Here is a 19,122-nt window from a genome sequence, read left to right on the forward strand (position 1 = left end):
AATTCTTTAATGCTCCTTCGATAGAATCCGGAATAATAAACATCAATAACAAACCAATCGTCGCAGTGATGCCTATGACTTAGCAGTTACTATAACAAGCAGTGAAGTTTATTGTGGAGATCAGGCAGAATAGAAAAACAGAGAAAGATTCCGTTAAAACTATAACGCTTGAAGTTATATTTGTGACTGACTTCATCTGACATTCATTTGTGCAAAACAGTCCATCATGATGACACAGGTGAATTTGACAATATATTCGGCATCTTCTGGCATTGATTAGTAGATTACGCTTATAGGTAACGTATGATTTTTACGGCGTTAAATTTATCACCTAAATTAATGACGCTTACTATTTGCGCAGTAAAATAATATATCTGCATTTAAGATTAACAAGCCTAGATTAAGCTCACAAATTGTAATATAATATAAATGTAAATAACTGTAACGTCCCAGTGCATTATAATGAAGTTTACAACTTAAAAAATCATCCATACAGATAGGTTAAATAAATCGGCTTATTTGACACGGTACTTTTTTGCCAGCGAGTAGATTTTCATGCATTAAGGCACTTGCAATAGTTTCAATTACAGCTATTTAAATTTTTTTGTATGCTCTATTACTAAAATAGCATATACTTCGGGCTTTCATGCACTTTTTTCTCAAAGTGTTACGATCAGACTTCTAGAACCAAATATTCCAGAGAGTGTACTGTCATGGAAGACGCCAAAACTATGTAAAGTCTGATGGACGTTAAATGGATCAGTCGTGTTGCCCATTTATGACGTAACGTCTCCCAGAGGCATAGAGATTTCATTGGAAAAAATCTTTCAAGCAGCCACAAATCGCTTGATTTATTTGATACTTATTGTTCACATTACGACAAAATTCGGCTTAATCATGGCTTATGTTAGCTGCTACTATCTTGATGTAATTTGACATGCATATAATTTAGTACGATTCCTACAATGGGAGCAGTTTTGTGTCATATGATTGATCAATGTATACAGTATTAATACTGTGCATTTACTTAAATATGTATATCAGAAGAACATATATTTAAGATATCTCTCCGTCTCTCACATATATATATATATATATATATAGATATATATATATATATATATATATATATATAGTCCGAAAAGATTTGAGCCAAAAATAGGCGCAAGTCCCTTTTATCAAGCGCTATTTCAAATTCAGAACATAATTTTCTTGTAAACCCATGTGTTTCTCCACGAATGTTTCCAACTATTAATTCGCTGTCCAAATAGCAGTTGGTACCTTGCTCTGTAAAATACGTGTCCACGAATATATTTGCTTCTCCAATTAATAGAAACTTCTGACTTTTGAGCGAAACTGTTAAGGTAAGAGACATAAAGAACGATGCTTAGGATAAGATGTGATGAATACAGCGGGTTGCATCTCAACTCAAATTCCAATGACAACTAAAGTGTGAAGCGTACGCCTTTGTTAAAAAAACACTTTCTTTTTCTCATTCTAACATCAAGAGACACTAACTGCCGTTAAATAATAACTCGGCGTTCAACATGGCTGAAAATTTCACCAGGTTATATCGCTAGAATATTTTTAATTAATAACGCTATTTAATGTTGGAACTATAAACTTTTAAAGCTCTTTACATGTACTTATCTACCGAAATGCTTAGGCAGCGAGTCTTCCCAATTCAAAAAGAATCTCTGGCAGTAACCGGATTGGACTGATTTTTTGTAGCTTCGTTTTGATGAGAACTGCGTGACGGGTGGAGCTCATTGGCCAAATACTTCGCCCTTAACTAAAAAGTTTGCTTTTCACCATAGAGTACAATGTTCATTTAGTTGATTCTAAACCGATGGCAGCAACTTCTTTTTCTCTTTCCGTGTTCGAGGCGGCCACCAGCTGATAGCCCCGCTAATAGGCCAGTGTGAAAATTATACTGCGCTAACAAGTGTGCTTAACCTATGTGATAGCATGATAAACTACAGTTAAACTATGCTGCAGAATAATTTATTAGGGTATAGTTACTAAAAGGTAGCCCGCTGCTATTCTACGTTACCTTTAGTTGGAACACAATTAGCTTTTCACCTCTATTCAAGTAAAAATAAGCCGCTGTAATAGCAGAACAAGCTTGCAATACCACTCAATCATATATGTAGATATATCTGTCACTTGAGAGTGGTCACAGTGAGCTGAGAAATAAGATTGTACTGAAGAGTAAAGCTGGTAAGCTGCAAACTATCTAAACATTACTCATATATAACCGTTTATGTTGAGTATTATTTTGTTGTATAGATTATATTGTATTCTATATTTAATAACATTATTATAGTATCATTATATGATATCGGATCTTGTATTGCGCGAAAGAAATGCTATATTCTATAATGAATCTTTTTTGTCGAATCTACTATGATGACCCGTACATATCGGCGTTCGTTAGGCTAACGACTATCTTTTCTTTCGAAACCACTTGAGCGTTGGGCAAATCGTCGATAAACATATTTTCTGTATAAAACTGTTATTCATAGGTATTTACTCAATTCGATTCGTGTTATAGTTATTTTTTAAAAACGAATGTCTCTCAACGTTAATTTGCGAAAGACTTTACGTGAAAGATTAATATCAGCGTATTACTTTTTGATTTAATTTTCCTTTATAAATTAAAACGTAGGCACATAGAGTTATTTTTGAGAATATTTTCGTAATGCACAATCTAACTATATCTGATATGGAGTAATTTTAATTTAAATTTAAATAGTTTTGACCTGCAATTATTTACGCGGTCGTCCGAGCTATTACCAAAACTTGAACCATCTCATTTCTAAGATTATTGACCGCAAAGCTTGTTACTGCATCTATCCGAATATCGAACCTGAAATTAAGTTATGTGTTTCTACTTTGCAATCAAAATTGATCAAGATGAACTAATAAGAGAGCGAACTCACCAAATGTAATCAAAGGATGACTGATAGCAGCATCAAACAGTGCTTTATCTCAGAAGCCTTACCTCTAATTTTAAAATAGAGAATAGTTAATTGTTAACCGCTAACCACGGCTTGCGCAGAGCACTCCGACACCATTTAATAGCTTGACATCTTGCCTTAATTTTTGTCAAGACTGCTCTACGCTCATCGGTCTATCCATGCTAACCAACCATTACGCCCATACAGTGTTTTACAAACAACCTTTGCCCATCAGGCACTTGACTTTATCGTTTTTTTTCGTGGGTTTGCCCTAATGGCACGTCACTAGTGCGCATTGCAAGCTAAACATGTCTCTTGGAGCGGTTGGGATATTCAGTCGTTTTAATATTACTAACATGTATTCTGAATATATCTATCTTACGAGATGGAGTTTATATTTCTCGTGTGAGCAACTGAGAGCTAATAACATTAATATCGTTATGTTCTGCTCATAATCAGTAGAAGCGTACTGTGCTGATAAATAAAATTCAAGAATTTTGGGTACACTAAGTTATCCGGTGACGGTAAAGCGGTAACACATTATTAACTAACTTAAGTTATTAAACGTAGGTATTTTCCAAACAAGTTTCAAACATAAGTTATAAAATAACCCATGCCTAAAATTGGCAACATGCTCTAGCCAAATCGAGATTTAACTATCATAAGGAAATACATTTACTAACTCTGAAACTAATACTAATAACATAGGTATTTGTGAGCTAAACGAATGCTACTGAGGTACAATTGCTATTATAAACGCATAATTTTATTTTCGCCATCTAGTAAGAATACCAGAAAATAGCACATCCTCTGGAGGTCTTTCATAGTGTTTAGAAAGAAGCTCAATACAGGTGCACGATGTAGTCCTTAGTTTCAGCATTAGTTCCACTAACTCCTACATACCTTAAGTTATCACCTACTAGATAGAACCTTACATTGTAATTCATGGTGCATGCAAAACATATCTATGACTATTCTGTTATATATGTATACGCTTGATGGAAATATCCTTGAATATGTGTGCAGTTATTTTAAATTCGGTTACGTACTGAAGCTGAGATTTACTCCTCGTCTCAAACCAAGTAATTTTAAACACAGATTAATAACTAACACACTAACTGTAAGGAGATTGTTTGGATAATTCGAAATTAAGCCGTTTCCTCTCGGGACAAGTCAAATTCTCCGATGCGGCCCACAAGCATGATTCCCAACATTCGCATTGAGTTTATACATATCTATATAATAGATCCTAATAAGATTACAATTTTTTTTTACGAAGTTTAAGAGTTTATACCGATTGAGCTTTTTTTCTAACTAGTCGTACGGTCGTCAGCTACTACCCACTTTACACAGGAACTCTAATCCACTATAGGTTAACTAGCGCAACATAAGCTTGCTCTAGCCAGACATTTTTTATTATACTAGACGCAAATTTTCCGAAAAAGTTTACAGCCTTACTTCAATGAAGTCCAAAGGAAAGTTCACTTAACGTACAGTTATCTAATAGTTTTGCTTGCTAAATTAAAATGTATATGAGTTTCTAGGTTAACAGTTGAATATTGAAATAGTTGAGTATTGAAACAAATGTATAACTTCATAGTCCGTCTTAAACGACTCGCTCTAATGTTTAGTAATACAGATTAAATGGTGTGATTTGTTGACTCGCATCTATTCATAATGAACCACGTGTCGTGACTTGCAATAACTGTCCCTGCCTTTGAGGCCTATCGAGATCACCCATTTGTTGGGTATCGTACATTGATAACACGCAGATATAAAGTAATGTACGAACTTAAATTTAGTTTTGTACAGGTCAACTAGTAAAGAGCTGGTAAAAAAAACCGGCTGCGCAAAAGCCGACCAAGATCTGATTTAATATGCGACAAAGAAATGCGATTAAGTCACGTTAAACTTTGAAAGGACTCAAAATGATAGAAGAAGCGAAAGTATTAAAAATAAAAGGACAATTCAATTTATTTGAATACTAATACACCTTTTCTATGTACTATATTTAAAAATTGTTCCAACGGACCGTTATTCACAGGACGCGTTACCGCGCTGCAACGGTTACGAAGAAAGACTATTTCCACCAAAACTACCAGGTTAGGATGGGTGATCACGTTAACATTCGGATATACAATGACGTTATAGAAAAATAGTTTCTAGCTATGATCCTATTTACAGCAAGTAAAATCAGTTAACCTAAACTACCTATATTTGTAAATAAATCACTCCCAATCTAACTGAGATAACAAAAGTACATAGAACCTTTATGAATATTTCGTTGTAAGCTAAACGTAAGTAAAGGCTGTAAAGGGCCTCCACGAACGATATAAAATAGCACTATTAATAATACCTTTGCTTCAGTACTCAACCTCTCAAGCGCGCGCTTGCGACAATTACGCCACCGTCCCCAAACATTTTTCTGAGTATGATTTACATTTTATTCACACATGAAATCGTATTTTCAATTACGTTCTATTCGCCATCAAGTAGACAGACCATAATATGTCCTATTAATATTTACTTGTTAGCGTAATATTCGCTAACTAGTATCTTATGTAACGACCAGTCAAATAAGTACTCGTTTAAATCGTTAAAAAATGATTAGCAGCCCAACTGTTTAAAATGGAGAGACTCGAACAAACTGTTCCATCCATAGCCGCTACTGACGGCAACCTGTCTTAGGCATCTGCATATCCATTGAATAATAAGATCATCTTAAGGTTAACCTAAAGTTGGACTCATCTGTCAAAGGTCTAAGAATAAATCGATAATATTACGTAATTAAAGCTTCTTATCTATTTATTTAGTTGTTTAATAAAATTGAATTGTTCACCGATTAACAAGGAAATGTTGCACCAAAAGTTTTCAAAACTATCGTGTTAAATATACAGTTTGGAATTTGTCTTAATTTAGCGATAATTAAATAGAAGAAGCAGTCGGAATTTACGACTACATGACACAAATAATGCGAGCACTTATGACATTACGGAATATAGCTCTCGTTCTGCTAAGTTAAAAAAGCAAATAAGAACATATAGTACGATAAAAACTAACGGAACTACAGTTCGTTTATTCTATATATACATACATATGTGTTATAAAAAAAAAAGTATTCTCTTGAAGTATACATCTCATCGAAACCATTTTATCATTTTTTTCATATATAGTTTTACCGAAGTGAGCGCTTCCTTACACCAAGCGGCGACTTGTTAGCAGTGTACGGCGTTATCACAGCGGCGTCGAATTACAATTAGAAAGGCTAAAAAAAGAAAGAAAGGCAAGGCTTACCGTATCATCGACGGATATCAGTTCATTCGAGATGTCTGAGTTATTGACATCAGATCATATGGAAAAAAACTCCTGGCACGGTTCTAGCCGACATCGTTTTGACTGATTCAAGCCTCAAAGTGTATATACCAGTAAAACACTTGTAGCAGCTGCGCTCTATATGTACATAAGGATGTTTTCAACAGCTTTTGGCTATTTTTTCGTGCGAACAAGTCCTTAGAATAATCCCTTCTTCGATATAACATCGAAAATCTATCTCCCTTCATTGGGAGATCTAGTCGGGGTAGGTTTTGTTAAACTTACGTTACACTTACGCTGGGACGTCTCCAAGAGATCTATAGAACGGTATGGTAATTCGTTTCCCGCGCTAACCCGTGCATCAGCGGTAGCAACATATCTGCGACTTTCATGGTAATACACTCAAAGAAATATTAGTTATAGGCGTAGTACAGCGCATGCAGACACTTCACATTAACTTGTTCATTATGCCACATCGGGTCGCGTTAACAGACAGTGGTAAAGCAAGTTATGGTCACGATAAAATACGATAAAAATGCAAAAATTCGAATTTATTATGTATGAAGAAACATCGCCCTAACTTCATGACTGTGTACGTAAACAGACTTTTTATTTATTTCGAATGCCGGATTATAGAATGTATCATAGACTTTGTCTCTAGGCGACGCTCAGGAACTCAGAAATACGCGTGATGCCGGTTTCGATCATCGATGTTCGAGCTTCGTGGTTGCCATTTGTAACATATACTTACCTAGGTTAATTTAGGGTCTGTTTACCTAATACGTTACCTGATTACAGTGGAATCTAGAGTAGAACGAAAATAAATTACCGATCAGCAGTGCTGAAATTTATAGGAGAATAAATGTACGCTTTGGACCGTGTTAGAAGCATTCGTTTGTGTCAAATTAACTAATCCGCGATGCTTTCCTTTACATTTTATTACGCGCAATTCTCGACACTCGTTAACTCTGGCACAGGTTTTTCTTCTTACGTGAACAGCTATATTTTTAAAACATAATGATATACTTTAGCCCGAATAAGTGCTGCAAGTCTGGCCATGGAAATTCATACAAAATGTGGGGCAACATACAATACATTTACTTTTATTGTTAAGGAATAAGACGAGAAAGGAAGCACCCAGAACAAGATGTCTCTTGTTGCTGGTCGATTCCTTAATAACATTGAAACTTTAATATCGATTCCCAAAATGCGTAACTAGGCAGTCTTACTATGAAATTTTACCAATATAATAAAAATATATACATTCGCAGTATACGTTTGAATAAGAACAACGTTGATCAGTTTTCGAGCGTCATTAATCGCAACTTTTACGATATTTGTCTATGTATTGTTTGTCACATATACTTAAAAAACATGCGCCTACGGAAGTGTTTATCTCATAGCCGGACTTAATACTTAGTTTTTATAGTGAGGCAGAACAAACAGATTCTTTTCAGATTATGTGTGTTACCATTTTGAGGTGGGCTATGACTTCACACTCCATTCTGCTCCAGTGTATTCCTGCTGTGGCTGCATCTATATTCGTTTTACTGTCGCCGACCAGATGTCGACTCTGATTTTCAAAATCTAGCGCATTGCAACTTAAAGAGACTCCTAAGACTTGTTAGTCCAAGTCAGTACGGACTTTATATACGGAGCAAAAGCGTCTTGAGGTGTTTCCTTTGTTGTAATCAGGACCCTTTGGCTCATAAACGTACAACCTTTTCAAGCGAGGTGCTTAGCACGGACTCGTCAAGAAAACGAGCAACGTTTTACATAAACGCTTGTCTTAGAACTGCCTGGGTCGCGAGAAGCCCGGGCACGTTGTTAACAAATTGGGACGTGAAGTACTTTTTTTTTAAAGCGAATATGTCCTCTCTAACTGAGTTTCTATCTGCTTTTCCTAAAAAGTAACCCGCCGGTTGAAAGAGCTTGCTGCGGTCATGAACTAAATTCAGAACGTTTGCCATTTCATTAATCAGGGGTTGCCCTCGGAAAGCGCAAATTCCTACTTGTGGCGCTGAATGAGCCCTTGTGGAGCATCGAAAAGTTTTTCGGATATTTTTAGAAGCCTTACATGTCCGCTCCATTCAATGATAGAAGTCAGTAACGTCTAGAGTTCGTTGCTTATGAGCTGATGCTGGATTTGTGAAAGCTCGCTACGCGTGCAGCAGTATTTCATGCAACCTCACCCAAAAATACAGGCGGTTGACAATAGCCTACCGTAGTCACAATCAAAAATAAATACTGCCTCGGTTCACCTGAAGTGCTTTACCAGACTCCTTTTGCTTTTCTAATAGCTTACAGACTTTCTCATAATAACATGCGTATTCGGTGGCTTCATGATGTCACGTTATCATATTGAGCTCCCTATATCCTTCTCTTCTTTAGGTAAGAATTTACTAGGACAGGCTATGCGTTAACTTACTTCAACTTTTTAACACTTAAAATAACCTTTAGCGCACTCATAATGAAGCAGATATATTACAACTATATGCATATCATAGTAAGGGACCCCAATGTAAACATGTGCTTTGTTTATAAACGAATGCTGCATAGCTGGTCACCATGTCGCTGTGGGAGCAAGGTTTCGACATGAGCCATCAAGGAACAACCAGGATTTAGGATTACTACATTTAGGAGTTACCTAGCCTTACTACTCGGATATTAATGGAGGGCAAATTTCATTCAATCAATCAAATAACTGGTATTCAAACCTTTTTATTAACGAAAGATAGTAAACCACAATTGCGAAAAAACATCTTCACTTAGCTGTACTATGAACACTGTCCACTGATTCCCAACTTCAGATCGAATTTTGCTTATATCAAATATTGTCTTAAATATAGATTTAAAACATATTTTAATCACGTATGTAGTTTAATCTAAATGTTTCGAGTTTGACGTCTAGTGCTTCGGACTTTCGACAACTGGCTTCCAGCGTGCAAAAAGTCTAAGGTCTAGATTCGTTCCGACACCGCCAACTGTTGTCTTTAAATTTAATTCGCAAATATTATTGCATCATCAAAGGAGCGATGCAGTTGCTAAGTGCTTTCCGCGCCTGCTAGAGATAAGTACCTCGAGCCTGTTTTCAACTCACCTAAAATTAAGAACAGCGAAAGATCCCAAAAACAATACATTTTATGAAATAACCGCGTTTGGATGCATTGAGAAGTCGAGTTCGGAACTACTATCTCAAGAAAATGTATCGTTTTTAGATAATATTTTTAAATGACCGAAGATTTCACGTTCATATATAATTTCAGACTTATAAAAATAGGCGACTGCCCCGGTGTACAACGTTTCTTGAATTATCAATTGACTGAGATGCTGCTCCAGACAACTTGCGGATATTTTCATTTCTACAATATGCTTCATTGTTTTTACTCTCATCAACAGCAAATGGCGGCTCGTTGACATCTTATCACTGGAGAACTATTTAATTAAATTATTGGATTAACTTAGCTAATGATAACGATGTACACTTCGCAGCAGTCTTTGGTTGCCGTTTCTCAAAACAAATATACAAATAGAACAACAGCAGGCAGCCACGCAACCTCCTATGAATGAATTGAGCGTGACATACGGTCTTGCCTTCGATTACACCGCGTTTCCGAAATTTATGTTCCTCTTAACCCTCACTAAGGTCTAGCGCATTCGGTCCATCCTCTTCTGCTTAAGTCACGGAACTATCTAGCATGTAACTATGGCTATTTTTACTAGATAATGGAACACACGAAAGACTTCTCGTAACTGTTTTTTAGCTTTTTTTACCCCTTGGAGCGTATGCAGTTCCAAAATGAGATCAATAAACAACACAATACAAATTACTATATCATATAGCTCATCAAAGCCAGAATTGTATCTGTTTCTGTCTAATGGTAGTTGCTTCGTAAATTGTAAAGGCTTTGCTAGCTTGAATAGCAGCACTAAAACAAACTGTTTGGTCGATTTAGCGTTAAGCGACTCCAACAAGGTACTGATGCAACTGGATACATTGCTGGTATTTACCACTTGCCTTTTTATTGCAATCATGTCGTGCGTGGCAGCGCCGTGTAGATACGCGTCGCTTCATTGTGATTAGCTTAGCACCGGGACTGAAACTTTTTGAACTGCTTTGATGGACCATCCGTGAGTTGTTCATTTCTGTTTGGTTGTCTGCTTTTATTATTATTGTTGGATCCTTTCAATGTGCTCTTCTTCGTATGGTGTATCGTTGTTGTTATTGCTGTTATTGCTCATTCTGCTGTTTAGTTCTGTGTATGTTTGGTAGTGTGTATAATATGCAACATTGTGATTTAGAGTGTTCGACGAATTCACAGTTTTGTTCTGCTGGCCTTCGTCTCGCATCCTGTGGCCGCTTTCCTCTAGTTGTAGTAGTATAGTAGTGGTAGTAGTAACAGTTCACTGCCCCTTTCTCTACGATCGAGCTCTAAGCGTTTCTGCTCTGGAGACTGCTGTACATTGCGTTCGTCTTCGCCGTTTCTCCGAAATTTACTTTTTAACCAACCTCCTAGTAACTAACTTATTTATTACTGTTAATTTATGCGACACCAATATTGACAGTGTGGGATAGCACCCGGTGTATGCAGTACTATTAGTGCTGTTTACCGTCACACCGTGTATTGTGGAGTCGTAAAGCTTTTCCCTTCGACAATAAGCGGAGAAGGTGCTTTTCTCCGTATTGCAGACTTGTAAAAAATCGCCGTGGTTTACCACACTATCAAAAATTTAAATCATAGTTGGCGGCAACCTACGTACGTCGCTAGATCTGTATAAGAAGACCTAACTAAGAACAGTGATAAAAGCATCGAAAATAATATATAAGAAGTACCACCGTCGCTGCAACGCTTCACTAAACAGAAGACGCTTTTTGCGCGCTCGGCACCTAGCTTTCTTGCTCATGGACAAGGTTTTAGGAAGCAGGTATGGAAACGTAGTTTCAGTCAGTCATTGTAGTAGGACTAACAGCTTAAAACATCAACTGCGAAAATATTGTATTACTGAGATGCCATATGGAGACACGAACAGTGGAAGATTCACTGACCACACTGTAAACTTATACGAGAGGCGGACTATATCTTCTATTATTTTTCGAAAGGACTGGCCGGATATGGTGGCGCACTTTTTTTATGAAAAAAATTTCGATGCAGTCGTGAAACACGTACGCAACAACAGGACTTGTTCTAGGACGACGGACTTAGGTAGATTAATCTGATCTACTAGGTAAACCCCGTTTTGGTAGCTTGTCCAAATTTCAATAAAGATATTATTAGCGAACCTGCTGTAGTAATATTAGCTAGTAGTTTCCATAGAGTTCGAGAGCGGTTTTAATGAATGGCTGCAAATCGGACTGCAAAAAGTATATTTAGTTCACTAGAATACTTTTGCGCTTTATAGATAGTATTTAATTTTGATATCGTCAAGTCTAGGTGTCGCCTATATTCTAGTTACATCAACGTTAAAAGTGTTTCTTATAAAAATTATAATGCTCAAATCATATTAAAGAGCATTTAATAATTCTTTCATTTATATTTAGCTAACCTTACTGGTATTTCTTGTCTGCCTTACTCAACCGTACGTGATCAAAATATTTAAAAAGATTATTATTTTAATGTAATTAAGCCTAGATTTTCGATGGCGTATAGTTTGATACGACGGGATGACATTTGAGTATACGAACTTTCAAAAACGTTTTGCAAGTAGTCAAATTAATCGTTGATGGTAGGTTTAGTGTTAAACATCATCCTTCCGTTTTATCTGAATTGATTCAAAGGGATACAGTACAGGATTTTTCGTCACTTCCCGCTCATTCGACCCTGAACATCACGCACTTGTTATTAACTACTATTGCTGTATTGCACTTTCTTCCACGTTCCTGTGCTATAATAGTAAAAGCAGCGACTGGAATATTTATGACAAAATACAAGCTAGAGGTTCGAGCTAGTTCTGTTTTTTTTTTTGAAAATGGTAATTATCATAACAAGAATGATAGCATAGAACGAGAGCGAAAAAATAAAGAGAATCGAAATGAGTCGAGATGATAAAAATCCTGTTTAGCTGGATGACGTCATTCAATTTATTTAACCCCAAACCATCGATCGCTAAAATCAGGTTCAATTTTGAAATTCACTATCAAATATCTGTATATTACTTTGACCTTTATAAAAGAAGAGTAATAAAAAGAGGAAGATGAAATATTACTTTGTCGCATTCTGAGAGGTGTATTCGTGGTATTGTAAATATAAATAAGGAAATTATATATATATATATATATATATGTATATATATTAGTCTACTAAGTAATTTTCAGAAACGTAATTCGAATTTAGTAAAGAACTAAAATGTACGAAATAAAACAAATCTGTATTGTTGGCCATCATTGAACGTCATGGTAGAATAATCATTTAGAATCCGATGGCTTCGCCGCAATTTAATCGGAATATGCTTGAACAACGCTACCTAGTGCTGCGCAAAGGCTTCGTGCGTTTCAATAGACCAGTTTAGACCAAGAAAGCCACTCTATTTTTGTAAAGATATAGTTTCGTTTTTAATATTTTGTGAATATGCGATTCTTCAGCTGAAGTTGAATAAGCCTGAAAAGTATATAATCTTCGTTTAAGACAAGCATGTGTTTTTTTAATATAGGCAGTGGAGTTACTATTAGCGTGAACTAATGCGATATCAGTACTACGTCGTATTGTGCATTGTGGGAATAGAGATTTGTTGCCAATTCATGCCCTAGCCAAGATCTAGAGACTTATTTGAAACATGTATATGTATATACGTGTCGCATAGCGCTGATGGAACCTTTTATCTCATAAATACATCTAATCATTGACATAAAACTTCACTATTTTTACTTTAGTATAGCGATCTCAGTGCGAACTGTGAGGTTTGCATTTTTACATACAATTATGATTGCTATTTGCATGCTCTACGTAAGCCTGGGGACAGTTGTTGTTAAACGATATTTTCACATTCTAATAATTTATTAATGTTATTACTATTACTTCATTAATAAGTAATCATTTGAACTCCGTATCAGAATAGTTATATAGAATGATCTGAATTACTTAGGTATGTTAGTAACCATATATATATATATATAGTAGACTATTCCGGACCATGTCGATTTTATTTAGATTATTTCAAATGCTAATTCTAAAAAAGCGTGCCTCCTTGAATTGTTGTTTTTCGTGCATAACAAGATTTGTCTAGATTAACAAAAAATGCAAAAGGCAAATATCATGCTGTTACAAGCGAATTACGAGTACGTTGAAACTAAATAACTGTAGAACTGGCTGGGCTGAAATAATAATTTTCCGATATGTGTTAGAGGTATTCGGTTTTATTTTTTTACACACATGTCCTAGTGTTTCGCCAGTTTTTGGATAGCCAGATACTCTTCTTATATGTAATTTCTCTCTCTATGGCTTCTTAAAGTAAATCCAAGGTGTAGTATGCTTTACTACCGGTTGCCTATTTTAGGGAACGGAAAACTGCGTGATCACACGGACTTGGATAGAAAGACCAAGCGGGTTGAACCTAACGTTTTATATTCCCTTGCTCAATCCGAAAAGTAATTGAAGAACAGCAATGAAGTCTGGCGTTGATCATCGAGAGGACGTGCTTTTGATTGCCGCGCCAATGGTCCATGAGTCTCTTTACAGAATTCACTGTTTCGCCTCCACTGAGTATTTCATAGTAGCACCTGCGCTTACTAACCACCTGACGTCCAAACCTATTCGACATGCCACAGAACTCGATTTTTCTCGGCTAAGAAGAGGGCGGGTTCGCCCTTGTGAACACCATCCTCTTTCTGGTTAGGACTAAAAATTGAAATATGTCTCGTTTGTGGCGATTATATGCTCCAGACAAGTCTTTCGTTAATTAAAGTTTAACAAATTGCACATGAAATATCACGCGTATTTCCAACTAACCTAGAGTAAATTTACATATGACCCATCTTTTATTTCCACATATTCAGTATTATTATAATTCATTAACACGTTACATATGAAAAGCTGCTTTAAGCCAACAGAGACCCGTAAAAAGACTCTTGGATTGCGTCAATGTGTTCTTCCGGTGCGGACATTTGATCTCTTCGCTGGCCTTCAAGACTTTAATTTACGTTCTTAAAAGGCTTACAATAATCACGCGCCATGCCTTAAAAGGTTTACAGTAATCACGTACTTTGGCATAAGTTTTCCTTGACTGACCTCGGTGGTGTTCACAAATCGTCGATGGATTTTCGCAGCGCTGTGGCATTCAAGAAATAAAAACCTTACCACTAAGCGTTGATTTTTTAAACTAAAATGTTTTTTTTTTTCTGAAATAATTTCATGTGCCATAAACTGGACAAATCTGTAGAAAACTAGAGTATTTATCAGTCAAATTTCGCTGCTAACGGCACGTAGTTTAAAATTATTCAGTGTCAAAGTTCACCGGATTCGTCTGTAATAGTCCAATATAGCTTTTCAAAGCTGATAAAATGGAGAATATATCTTGCGCACGATTCCAAACTCTACATTCTTACCTTTTGAATTTACACAAGATCCAGATTAATCTCTTTATTATGTTATCGCTCCTTCAAACTTGAAAGAGCTGGTCTTCTAAACTATTCAATTCAAATGACAGAAAGAAATGTTCCTTGGCCCCCGCTGAACTCGTTTGAACTAGACTAATTACCTAAGCTTGAGCAACCTGTTTTTGCAGTACGCGATATAGAATGCATAGGGTGGCAGTATCCTTAGGAAATCCCAATAGGGTGGCAATAGATCACTTGTTCAAAATCAGAAGCATGCATATTTTGGATTTTGTTTTACGTAGACCTCTCGATCAGATGCGTCTCCATGATGGAAGACGACTCGAGGAGAGTGGAAGTCACAGTCTCCTCGGTGGTCCATCAGTTGTAGGAGCTTGGCAACAATCACACGGTCAGTCTCCGAGTAGTAACGAAAACAACATTACGGGTGGAAACGGGGGTGGTCACAACCAACCCCTTGGTGGAACCATACGTTCAACTAGCCATACGCAACAACAGCCATCGTCTCAACTCGGTGGACGAGATCTCGATGTCCCACGACTCGACCTTGTTGACGAGCAGATTCGCCAAGTTGACTCTTCATGTGTAACTATTAAATTTTTGATATATCTAAAATGAAATATTCCATTGACAAGTAAATAAAAACCCTATATTATATTTAGTCATTGGAAGTCATTCGTCACAATCGAAATGTAAGTTTTTTTCAGAAACACAGTACCTTTGTAGGTGTATTTAATATTAGCAGCACTAGGTCCCTTGGTGCCACTTTTTACCATATAGGTATGTCGTAATCCGAGTTGAGTGTTTCTTTTCATTTTGACCCTCTTCGTTTGATATTTCCTCATCCTCTTTTTTAGTTAGACGTAGGACCTGAGGAGCATCCGCTAGAACACGGGTATTCGATGTGGTTCTCACGTCGAACAGGGTTTAAGCAAGCTGGGACGATGCCGAAGTTTGAAGATTCCCTTAAACTTCTAGCTACGTTTCGTTCTGTGGAAAAGTTTTGGAAGTGCTACACCCATCTACGTTTTCCAAATGAACTCACAGGCCACGCAGACTACCACCTTTTCAAGTATGGCGTAAAACCAATGTGGGAGGTACGCATACACAAATTTTACTATTCAATGTTGTTCGTAGCTTTCGTAATTTTCGTGCTTTGGTCAACAGCTACCTTTTCAATACGGGAGGTAAATACACCAATGTACAGGTTACAGTTGAGCATGACATCTGTAGCCAAACATTAACTATATGCAGGAGGATCGCATGAATTTATTGTTTGATGCGTGTCGAATGTAGTTCTACAAGCTTAAATTATTCTTGCGTCTCCCTGACACTTTGAATAATAGGAACAGCTTTAAGTACAGACAAATATGAATGAAAAGGTTTGTGCCCACCTTGCCGAAGTAACCGTGTTTTTACAAGTTAAATAATTTTAATGAATGGTACACGTGTCTACTACTATATTACGTATGCATTTAAATTAACAAGTTCGGCAATCATTATGCTTCCATTACTCGTATATTTGACAGCGTTGACTCTTATCTTCATTTATTACCATAATTAAAATATTGCGATCTATAACTACATTAGTCTTTAGTGTTTCAAATTACTTATTAGCACAATTACATTAAAGTAAAATTAAAACTTGATCAAAATAATCTACAGGATCCGGCAAATCGCGATGGAGGTAAATGGATTGTTCGGTTACGTAAAGGTGTGGCATCGCGCGTCTGGGAGAATGTGTTACTAGCCATTTTGGGTGAACAGTTTCTAGTTGGTGACGAAATTTGTGGAGCAGTCATGTCTGTGAGGTCAGTAGCTAGTAAATAAGCTGGTTCATTACATTTACTGAAGAAGAAATGCGTGAGCGTGTATAGTTTTCGAGCCTAGGTTTATTTCGGAAATGGTTGGAAATACTTTTAATATAGGATATTAAATTATTATCATATATAATATAATAGGAAATAGATACAAAAAAGTCAATTAGTAATCTTACTTACGTGACGACGCCCGTGTCTTTTTGTCTGTGGAAGCTTTTAACGATCAATCCCATCTAAAGTCTAAGTAGACACATAAGTGAGGCTAATGACTGTCAGCAAAAAACAACTTTTAAGTGCGTTAAATGTTGAAAAATCAGTTGTAACATACCTTACACTTTGCGTCTCTATCAGTGTTGAAAATCCCGTTCGCTTTTTGTGCATGCAAAATTCTCCCGCCTTTCATAGCACTAGAATACCCCAAATATGCTGCAACCAGCGGAATTTTCATGTAGTTATCGGTCTTTAAGGACTGAGTTAGGCATATAAGCTAAATCCTGATCCATAATGTCGATCATTCTATATGTATTCAGTCGGAAACGAATAAGAGAGTAGAAAAACGAAGTGCGCATCTCGGAAAAAATGTCGACAGGGTTGTTTGTTTTGCATTATGTAAGAGCAGCTGCCATGGCTTATAAATGGGAAACGTTATTTTTTTGATTAGTCGATTCAAGTAATACAAAGGAAGTTTCCTTGAATGCAGGCTATTTAAATAACTCGGGTATTATTTGTTCAATTTTTAAAGACTGCTTATGGCACACGGTATCAAATTCAGCCTAACAGAATGGTAAGCGGCTATGGCTCCCATGTACCTTCGTATTCGTTGCTATTTTCGAAATCATAGTTGAACACTTAATTTACGTCACTCTTCCCCTTTGGTATGCTATCAATTTTAGATATAACCAGGAGGACATCATCTCAGTGTGGAACCGCACAGCATCTGATAAAGGTGTCCGTTTGAAGATTATGGAGACTTTACGTCGAGTAGCCAACCTTCCGATGACCCACACCCTCGAGTACAAAGCTCACAATACGTCACTCCTCGATAATAGCTCGTTTCGAAATACCGATGAAACATTCTTCAGATAAAATTACCCACATAGAACACCTATTTACACAAACAAAAAGAACGGCAACACAAAAGGTGACATAAAAATTGCAGATATTTTTACAGTACTCAAAATTTGATGTAAGAAATACGCTTGAGGCAGGGATCCTACATTGGACCTATAGGCGTGCACCCGAACACAAAAGCAAGATGTGGGAAAATAAGAAATAGATAACAAAAAACGGATACTTAAACGACAATAAATGCAGGTGGTAGTAAAGACCGAATAGAGGAACGAATATGGAGACATGATAGATGGACTAAATAACCATCAAAGGCACGTTAGTTCTTTATGAGAAATCCCTATCGGAAACAAGGAAAAGCAGTTAGCCGCGAAAGCGGCAACAAAGGCAACGACAGCAATGGCAGCGTTGAGTGAGGGATTGAAAAGGTAGCTCAATCAGCACTGTTCATCAGAAAAATATCTTCAGTTCGCTTTTATATTGGTAAAGCTATTAACATGAAATTATTGGCTAGCAGGGGACGATCGAGAAAATATAACTGAAGGTATTATTAGAATTATTTGGCAACAACCCTGATAAATTAATTTTACAGATAGAATTATCGTAATATATGGCCAGCTTGCTAATCGAAACAACGAGAAAGTCAAACAAATGAGTAATATTCAACGGATTTACAGTTATAGTGTGGTTTCTATAATAGCAGAGGACATGAGCATTTTGTTGCAGATTTCTTGTATTTTCTATCGGGTCTAACCATTTTTAAGCGCTATAGATTAAGCAAAATGCTTAATAAACATCATCTGGGTGATGAATATTTCTAGTGCTCCTGGTTGCCTTTGGCGCTGTTGCTGTGTCAAGGGCCATCGTTTGAGATGGTCGATTAAAGTCGGTACTTCGAATGGAATGATGAGCGGCCACAGAAACATGTGTGTGTATGTAATAGAGTGTGGGGACGTAGAGAACGAAATGAAAAGATAAACTTTTCGCAATCAAATGTATAATATTTTAATAGATAATACAAAGAAGACGAATCGCAACAACACAACGAAAATTGTTGATGAACCTTAATTGAAAACATTAGTTATTGATGTTAATTATGGTGACTGAAGTAATTACGACAAAGGTGGCATTATATGCAAATGAGAAAAAAAATAATGCAAATGGGTAGCTGGGACTACTGAAGATAAATGATAATATTAATAACCAAAACAATTGTTAAACAGATAAATAATTACAGCCAAGATTCTGGCAATTCGTTTGAGGTCGATGATATGCGAGCAGCATTTTCGTGGCGGGCAATAAAGGGGAAAATAAGTAGTAAGCATAAGGCAATTAAGTTATATGCCCTAATGTTATCTGGTCTGTGTCTTTCATTTGTTTTTTCTCTTTAAAATATGTTGCATGCAAAAAACAA

At 36.5% G+C, this 19,122-nt stretch overlaps 1 protein-coding gene and 1 long non-coding RNA gene across 4 annotated transcripts; one reads left to right on the forward strand and one right to left on the reverse strand.

Moving 5' to 3' along the window:
* Positions 1–3,189: 3,189 nt before the first annotated feature.
* On the reverse strand, positions 3,190–10,425 carry LOC111265480 (uncharacterized). The gene is made up of 3 exons (XR_015313082.1): positions 10,291–10,425; positions 6,558–9,372; positions 3,190–6,225 (listed from the first exon to the last, which is right to left on the reverse strand). It is a non-coding gene; the product is annotated as an uncharacterized LOC111265480 (long non-coding RNA).
* LOC111265475 (eukaryotic translation initiation factor 4E type 2) lies at positions 10,297–19,063 on the forward strand. Of its 3 annotated transcripts, XM_022842193.2 has the most exons (6): positions 10,308–10,403; positions 10,839–11,198; positions 15,105–15,405; positions 15,678–15,917; positions 16,486–16,631; positions 17,534–19,063. In XM_022842193.2, exons 2-6 carry the CDS (start codon positions 11,176–11,178, stop codon positions 17,724–17,726), a joined length of 903 nt encoding a protein of 300 aa, XP_022697928.1. In that variant the 5' UTR covers positions 10,308–10,403; positions 10,839–11,175; the 3' UTR covers positions 17,727–19,063. The 3 variants fall into 3 exon arrangements, with proteins under 3 accessions (XP_022697929.1, XP_022697928.1, XP_022697927.1); XM_022842194.2 differs by lacking the exon at positions 10,839–11,198 and having other exon boundaries at positions 10,297–10,403; XM_022842192.2 differs by lacking the exon at positions 10,308–10,403 and having other exon boundaries at positions 10,437–11,198.
* The last annotated feature ends 59 nt before the right edge of the window (positions 19,064–19,122 follow it).

Source organism: Varroa jacobsoni, unplaced genomic scaffold (genome assembly GCF_002532875.2).
Source record: "Varroa jacobsoni isolate VJ856 unplaced genomic scaffold, vjacob_1.0 scaffold_974, whole genome shotgun sequence".
In the NCBI taxonomy this organism is placed as follows: Eukaryota; Metazoa; Arthropoda; class Arachnida; order Mesostigmata; family Varroidae; genus Varroa; species Varroa jacobsoni.